Here is an 8,989-nt window from a genome sequence, read left to right on the forward strand (position 1 = left end):
TTGAAGATAAGAATGCTGCAGGGGATGGTGAAGTTGAGGATGCTGTGGGGAATGGTGAAGATGAGGATGCTGCAAGGATGGTGAAGATGGGGATGATGAAAATTAGGATTCAGGGGATGGTGAAGAGTAGGATTCAGGGGGATGGTGAAGATGAGGATGCTGTGGGGATGGCGAAGATTAGGATGCAGCAGTAATGGTGAAGATAAGAATGCTGCAGGGATGGTGAAGATGAGGATGCTGTGGGGATGGTGAAGATGAGGATGCTACGAAGATGGTGAAGAAGAGGATGCAGTGGTAATGGTGAAGATAAGAATGCTGCAGGGGAAGGTGAAGTTAAGGATGCTGTGGGGGTATGGTGAAGATGAGGATGCTGCAAGGATGGTGAAAATGGGGATGGAGAGGATTAGGATTCAGGGGGATGGTGAAGATTAAAATTCAGGGGGACTGTGAAGATGAGGATGCTGTGGAAATGGTGAAGATTAGGCTGCTGCAGGGATGGTCAAGATGAGGATGCTGCAGGGATGGTGAAAATGACGATACTGTGTGGGTGGTGGAGAAGAGGATGCTACAGGTTTTGCTGAAGATGAGGATGCTGCGGGAGATGGCGAAAATGAGGATTCTGCGGGGATGGTGAAGATGAGGATGCTACAGGTGATAGTAAAGATAAGGATGCTGCGGGGGATGATGAAGATGAGGATGCTGCGGGGATGGTGAAGATGCGGATGCAGCGAGGATAGTGAAAAAGAGGATGTTGCGGGGATCGGGAAGATGAGGATGCTGCGGGGATGGTGAAGATGCGAAAGGTACAGGGAATGGTGAAGATGAGGATGCTGCGGGGATGGTGAAGATAACAATAATGTGGGGATGGTGAAGATGAGGATGCTGCGAAGATGGTTAAGTTGAGGATGCTGCAGGGGATGTTGAAGATGAGGATGCTGCAGGAATGGTGATTATTAAGAAGCTGTGGAGATGTTGAAGACGAGGATGTTGGTGGGGGATGGTGAAGATGAGGATGCTGCGAGGATGGTGAAGATGATGATGCTGAGGGGATGAAGACAATGAGGATGCTACGAAGATGGTAAAGATGAATATTCTGCGGTAATGGTGAAAATAAGAATGCAGCTGGGGATGGTGAAGATGAGGATTCTGCGGAAGATGGTGAAGATGAGGATGCTGTGGGTATGGTGACGATGAGGTTGCTGTGGGAATAATGAAGATGAAGATGCTGCGGGGAGGATGAAGATGGGATTGTTGCGGGGATGGTGAATATGAGGATGCTGCGAGGATGGTGAGGATGATGATGTTTCGGAGGTGGTGAATGTTAGGTTGCTGCCGGGATGGTGAAGATGAAGATGCTGTAAGGATGGTGAAGATGGGGATGCTGCAGGGGATGATGAAGAATATAATTCAGGAGGGATGGTGATGATGAGGATGATGAGGAGAATGTGAAGATTAAGATGCTTCAAGGATGGTCAAGATGAGGATGCTTCAGGGGATGGTGAAGATAAGCATGTTGCAGGGGATGGTGAAGATGAGGATCAGTGGGGGGATGGTGAAGATTAGGATGATGCGGGGATTGTGAAGATGAGGATGGTGTTGGGATGGTGAAGATGAGGATACTGCGGAGATGTTAAAGATACGGATGCTACAGGGGATGGTGAAGATGAGGTCTCTGTGGGGATAGTGAAGATGACGATGCTGTGGGGATCATGAAGATGAGGATAGTGAAGATGAGGATGGTGAAGATGAGGATGCATCAGGGGATGGTGATGATGAGGATGTTGCAAGGGATGGTGAAGATGACGATGCTGCGGAGATTGTGAAGATGAGGATTCTGCAGGTGATGGTGAAGATGAGGATGCTACAGGGATGGTGAAGATGAAGATGCTGCAGATATGGTGAAGCTGAAGATGCTGCGGGGATGGTGAAGATGAGGATGGTGGAGTTGATGAAGATGAGGATGGTGTAAGGATGGTCAAGATGAGGATACTGTTGGGATTGGGAAAATGAGGATTCTGCGAAAATAGTGAATATGAGGATGCTGCGGGGATGGTAAAGATGAGGATGCTGTGAGGATGTTGAAGATGATGATGCTATGAAGATGGTGAAGATGAGGATGCAGCGGAAATTGTGAAAGTAAGAAAACTGCAGGGGATGGTGAAGATGAGGATTCTGCGGAGATGGTGAAGATGAGGATGCTGTGGGGATGATAAAAATGAGGATGCTACATGGGATAGTGAAGATAAGGATGCTGCAGGGGATGATGAAGATGAGGAAGCTGAGAGGATGGTGAAGATGACGATACTGCGGGGATGGTGAAGATGAGGATGCTACAGTGATGGTGAATATGAGGATGCTTTGTGGATGACGAAGATGAGTATTCTGCGGGGATGGTGAAGATGAGGATGCGATGGGGATGGTGAAAATGAGGATGCTACATGTAATAGTGAAGATAAGAAGGTTACGGGGGATAATGAAGATGAGAAACCTGCGAGGATGGTGAAGATGAGGATGCTGCAGGGAGGGTGAAGATGAGGATGCTGCGGGGATGGTGAAGATGCGGAAGGTACAGGGGTTGGTGAAGATGAGGATGGTGAAGATGACGATGCTGCTTGGATGAGGATGCTGAATATGAGGATGCTGCGAAGATGGTGAAGATGAGTATGGTACAGGGAATGGTGAAGATGAGGATGCTGCAGGGATGGTGCAAATAACGATACTGCGGGGATGGTGAAGAAAAGGATGCTACAGGTGATGCTGAAGATGAGGATGCTGCGGGATATGATGAAGATGAGAATTCTGCGGGGATGGTGAAGATGAGGATGCTGCCAGGATGGTGAAAATGAGGATGCTACAGGTGATAGTAAAGATAAGGATGCTGCGAGGGATGATGAAGATGAGGAAGCTGCGGGGATGGTGAAGATGAGAATGCGGCGGGAAAGGTAAAGATGAGGCTGCTGCTTGGATGGTGAAGATGAGGATGTTGCTGGGATCGTGAAGATGAGGATGCTGCGCAGATAGTGAAGATAAAGATGCTGCAGGGATAGTGAAGATGAAGATGCTGCTGGGATGGTGAAGATGAGGATGCTGTGGTGATGGTGAAAATTAGGATGCTACGAAGTTTGTGAAGACTAGGATGCAGCGGGGATGATAAAGATAAGAATGCTGCATGGGAGTGTGAAGATGAGGATACTGATGGCGATGGTGAAAACGAGGACGCTACAAAAAATAGTGAAGATTAGGATGTTGTGGGGTTGGTGAAGATGAGAATGCTGCGGGGATAGTGAACAAGAGGATGCTGCGATGATGGTGAAGAGGATGATGTGAATGTAAGGTTGGTGAAGGGAAGGTGAAGATGAAGATGCTGCAAGGATGGTGAAGATGGGGATGCTGCAGAGGATGCTGAAGATTAGGATTCAGGGGGACGGTGAAGATGAGGATGCTGTGGGGATGGTGAAGCTTGGGATGCTGCGGGGATGGCCAATGTGACGGTGCTGTGGAGGATGGTTAAAAAGAGAATGCTACAGGTGATGCTAAGATGAGGAGGATGCTGCGGGAGATAGTGATGTGGATGCTACATGGATGGTGAAGATGAGGACGCAACGAGGATGATGAAGTTGAAAATTCTGCAGGGATAGTGAAGATGAGCATGATACAGGTGATAGTGATGATGCGGAGGATGGTGAAGATTAGGATGATGCTGGGTTTGTTAAGATGAGGATGCCATAGGGATGTTGAAGATGCGCATGCTACAGGGGATAGTGAAGATGAGGGTTTCTGCGAGGATGGTGAAGATGACGATGCTGCTGGATTGTGAAGATGAGAATGCTGTGAGGATGGTGAAGATGAGAATGCTCCAGGTAATGCTGGAGATAACGATGATGCGGGGATGGTGAAGATGAGGATGTTGGTGGGTGATGATGAAGATGAGGATGCTGCGGAGATAGTTAAGATGAGGATGCAACGAAGATGGTGAAGATGAGAATGCTGCATTGGATGGTGAATATGAAGATGCTGCATGGGATGGTGAAGATGATGATGTTACTAGGAAGATGAAGATGAGGACGCTACGGGGATAATGAAGATGAAAATTCTGCGGGAACGGTGAAGATGAAGATGCAGTGGGGATGGTGAACCTGAGGATGCTGCAGGGATGGACCAGATGAAGATGCTGCAGGGATCGGCAAGATGAGAATGCTGCAGGGATGCTGCAAATAACGATACTGCGGGGGATGGTGAAGAAAAGGATGCTACAGGTGATGCTGAGGTGATGCTGCGGGATATGATTAAGATGAGGATTCTGCGGGGATGGTGAAGATGAGGATGCTGCCAGGATGGTGAAGATGAGGATGCAGCGGAGATGGTGAAAATGAGGAATTTGCGAGGATCGTGAAGATGAGGATGCTGTGGTTATGATGAGATGAGGATGCTGCGGGAATAGTGAAGATGAGGATGCTGTGGGGAGGATGAAGATGGGATTGTTGCGGGGATGGTAAATATGAAGATGCTGCGAGGATGGTGAAGATGATGATGTTTCGGGGATGGTGAATATTAGGTTGTTGCCGGGATGGTGAAGATGAGGATGCTGCAAGGATGGTGAAGATGGGGATGCTGCAGGGGATGATGATGGTTAGGTTTAAGGGAGGATAATGATGATGAGGATGCTTAGGGGATGTTGAAGATTAGATGCTGTGGGGATGGTCAAGACGAGGATGCTTCAGGGGATAATGAAGATGAGGATGTTGTAGGGGATGGTGAAATGACGATGCTGTGCAGATTGTGAAGATGAGGATTCTGCAGGTGAAGGTGAAGATGAGAATGCTACGGGGATGGTGAAGATGAAAATGCTGCAGATATGGTGAAGATGAGGATGCTGCGGGGATGGAGAAGAAGAGGATGCAACAGGTGATGCTGAAGATGAGGATGCTGCGGGAGACTGTGGAGATGAGGATTCGGCGGGGATGGGTGAGGATGAGGATTCTGTAAGCAGGTGTGTAAATGATGATGCTACAGGTGATAGTGAAGATAAGATGCTGCGGGGATTCTGAAGATGAGGATGCTGCGGGGATGGTGAAGATGAGATTGCTGCGAGGATGGTGGAGATGAGGATGCTGCGTGGGATGGTGATGATGAGTATTCTGCGGGGACGGTGAAGATGAGGATGCAGCGGAGATGGTGAAAATGAGGATGTTGCGAGAATCGTGAAGATGAGGACACTGCAGGGATGGTGAAGATGCGAAAGGTACAGGGGATGGTGAAGATGAGGATGCTGGCGGGGATGGTGAGAAAACGATGCTGTGGGATGGTGAAGATGAGGATGCTGCGAAGATAGTGAAGATGAGGATGCTTCAAGGGATAGTGAAGATGAGGATGTTGTATGGGATGGTGGAAATGATGATGCTGTTCAGATTGTGAAGATCAGGATGCTACGGGGATAGTGAAGATGAAAATGCTGCAGATATGGTGAAGATGAGGATGCTGCTTAGATGGTGAAGATGAGGATGTTGGAGGTGATGAAGATGAGGATGTGTAAGGATGGTCGAGATGAGGATGCGGTTAGGATTGGGAAGATGAGGATGCTGCGAAAATGGTGAATATGATGATGTTTCAGAGATGGTAAAGATGAGGATGCTGTGGAGATGATGAAGATGTTGATGCTACGAAGATGGTGAAGATGAGGATGCAGGCGGCAATGGTGAAGGGTAAGAATGCTGCAGGGGATGGTGAAGATGAGCATGCTGCAGAGGATATTGAAGATGAGAAGGCTTCTGGGATAGTGATCATGAGGGTGCTGCGAGGATGGTGAAGATGATGTTTAGCGCAAGGTGAATATTAAGTTGCTACCGGGACGGTGAAGATGAGGACGCTGCAACGATGGTGAAGATAGGAATGCTGCAGTGGATGGTGAAGATTAAGATTGAGGGGGGATTGTGAAGATGAGGATGCTGTGGGGACGGTGAAGATTAAGATGCTGCAGGGATGGTCAAGATGAGGATGATGCAGGGATGGTGAGGATGAGGATGCATTGGGGATGGTGAAAATGAGGATGCTGCATGTGATAGTGAAGATAAGGATGCCTGCGGGGAATGATGAAGATGAGGAAGCTGTGGGAAGGGTGAAGATGAGGTTGCTGCTGGGATAGTGAAGAGACGATGCTAAGGGGATGGTGAAGATGAGGATGCTGCAGGGATATTTAAGATTAGGATGCTGCGCGGATGGTGAAGACGAGGATGTTGGTGGTGGATGGTGAAGATGAGAATGCTGCAGAGATAGTGAAGATAAAGATGCTTCAGGGATAGTGAAGATGAGGATGCTACGATAATTGTACAGATAAGAATGCTGCAGGGGATGGTGAAGATGGGACGCTAGAGAAATAATGAAGATTAGGGTGCTGCGGGGATAGTGAAGATGAGGATGTTGGAGGTGATGAAGATGTGGATGGTGTAAGGATGGTAAAGATGAGGATGCTGTGAGGATGGTGAAAATGATGATGCTACGAACATGGTGAAGATGTGGATGCAGCGGCAATGGTGAAGGTAAGGAATGCTGCAGGGGATGGTGAAGGTGAGCATGCTGCGGGGATGATCAAACTGAGAATTCTGTGGGGATGGTGAAGATGAGCATGATAAAGGTGATAGTGACGATGAGGATAATGCAGAGGATGGTGAAGATTAGGATGATGCGGGGTTTGTGAAAATGAGGATGCTGCGGGGATGGTGAAGATGTGAGGACGCCGTGGGGATGTTGAAGATGCGAATGCTACAGGAGATGGTGAAGATGAGGTTTCTGCGGAAATGGTGAAGATGACGATGCTGCGGGGATCGTGAAGATGAAAATGCTGTGAGGATAGTGAAGATGAGGATGTTTCAGGGAATGGTGAAGATGAGGAATGCTGCGGGGAATGGTGAAGATGACGATGCTTCGGAGATGGTTAAGATGAGGATGCTACAGATATCGTGAAGATGAGGATTTTGGGGGTGATGAAGATGAGGATGGTGTAAAGATGGTCAGGATGAGGATGCTGTTGGGATAGTGAAGATGAGGATGCTACGAAGATGGTGAATATGAGGATGCTGTGAAGATGGTGAATATGAGGATGCTGCGGGGATGGTAAAGATGAGGATGCTGCCGGGGATGGTGTAGATGAGGATGCTGTAGGGGATAGTGAAGATGAGGTTGATATGCAGATGAGTGAAAATAAGGATGATGCAGGGGATGGTGAAGATGAGGATGCTGCATAGATGGTTAAGATGATGATGCTGCGTTGGATGGTGCAGATGAGGATGCTGCTAGGATGGTGAGGATAATAATGCTGTACTCACCTAGTTGTGTTTGCAGGGGTTGAGCTCTGGTTCTTTGGTCCCGCCTCTCAACTGTCAATCAACAGGTGTACAGATTCCTGAGGCTATGGGCTCTATCATATCTACAATTGAAACTGTGTATGGAGTCAGCCTACACCACACCACTGCCTAATGCATTCCATTTGTCAACCACTCTGACACTAAAAAAGTTCTTTCTAATATCTTTGTGGCTCATTTGGCACTCCTGTGTCTCCTTGTGCGTGTGCCTCTTGTGTTAAATAGCCTGGCTTTATCTACCCTATTAATTCCCTTCATGTCCCCCCTAACTCTTCCTTCTTCTAGCGAACTGAGGTTTAATTCCCGTAGTCTTTCCTCGTAGCTCATACCTCTCAGCTCAGGTACTAGTCTGGTGGCAAATCTTTGATCCTTTTCCAGTTTAGTCATATCCTTGACTAGATATGGACTCCATGCTGGGGCTGCATACTCCAGGAATGGCCTGACATATGTGGTATACAAGTTCTGAATGATTCTTTACATAAGTTTCTGAATGCCGTTCGTATGTAGGCCAGCCGGCATATGCCGCTGATGTTATCCTCTGGATATAGGCTGCAAGGGACAGGTCTGGCGTGATATCAACCCCCAAGTCTTTTTCTTTCTCTGATTCCTGAAGAATTTCCTCTCCCAGATGATACCTTGTATCTGGCCTCCTGCTCCCTACACCTATCTTCATTACATTACATTTGGTTGGGTTAAACTCTAACAACCATTTGTTCGACCATTCCTTCAGCTTGTCTAGGTCTTCTTGAAGCCTCAAACAGTCCTCTTCTGTCTTAATCCTTCTCATAATTTTGGCATCGTCCGCAAACATTGAGAGAAATGAATCTATACCCTCCGGGAGATCATTTACATATATCAGAAACAAGTTTGGACCGCGTGCAGAGCCCTGTGGGACTCCACTGGTGACTTCACGCAAATCGGAAGTCTCACCCCTCACCGTAACTCTCTGCTTCCTATTGTTTAGGCACTCCTTAATCCACTGGAGCACCTTGGAGCTACACCTGCCTGTCTCTCCAGCTTATGTACCAGCCTCTTATGCGGTACTGTGTCAAAGGCTTTCCGACAATCCAAGAAAATGCAGTCCACCCAGCCCTCTCTTTCTTGCTTAATCTTTGTCACCTGGTCGTAGAATTCTATTAAGCGAGTCAGCCAAGATTTACCCTCCTGAACCCATGTTGGCGATTTGCCACGAAGTCCCTTGTCTCCAAATGTGCTACCAGTTTTTTTCTCACGATCTTCTCCATCACTTTGCATGGCATACAAGTCAAAGACACTTCCCTGTAGTTCAGTGCCTCATGCCTGTCGCCCTTTTTTGTATATTGGGACCACATTTGCCGTCTTCCATATTTCTGGAAGGTCTCCTAACTCAAGTGTCCTACTATACACTATGGAGAGTGGCAAGCAAAGTGCCTCTTCACTCTCTTTCAGTACCCATGGCGAGATCACGTCTGAACCAACAGCCTTTCTAACATCCAAATCCAGCAGGTGTCTTTTGACCTCCTCTCTCGAATTTCGAACCCTTCCAAAGCCGCCTGGTTTATTTCCCTTTCTCCTAGCACAGTGACCTCACCTTGTTCTGTTGTGAAGTCCTCCTGGAACCATTTGTTGAGTTCTTCTCACACCTCTTTGTC

General features: G+C 47.8%; 1 protein-coding gene across 1 annotated transcript; it reads right to left on the reverse strand.

Moving 5' to 3' along the window:
* Window positions 1-565: 565 nt before the first annotated feature.
* Window positions 566-8,612, reverse strand: LOC138352866 (mucin-6-like). The gene is made up of 7 exons (XM_069305419.1): window positions 8,478-8,612; window positions 5,845-6,573; window positions 5,431-5,579; window positions 4,765-5,138; window positions 3,725-4,611; window positions 1,866-2,640; window positions 566-1,173 (listed from the first exon to the last, which is right to left on the reverse strand). The coding sequence occupies exons 1-7, from the start codon at window positions 8,610-8,612 to the stop codon at window positions 566-568; spliced, it is 3,657 nt and encodes a 1,218-aa protein (XP_069161520.1).
* Between the last annotated feature and the right edge of the window lie 377 nt (window positions 8,613-8,989).

Source organism: Procambarus clarkii, chromosome 55 (assembly GCF_040958095.1).
Source record: "Procambarus clarkii isolate CNS0578487 chromosome 55, FALCON_Pclarkii_2.0, whole genome shotgun sequence".
Taxonomy (NCBI): Eukaryota; Metazoa; Arthropoda; class Malacostraca; order Decapoda; family Cambaridae; genus Procambarus; species Procambarus clarkii.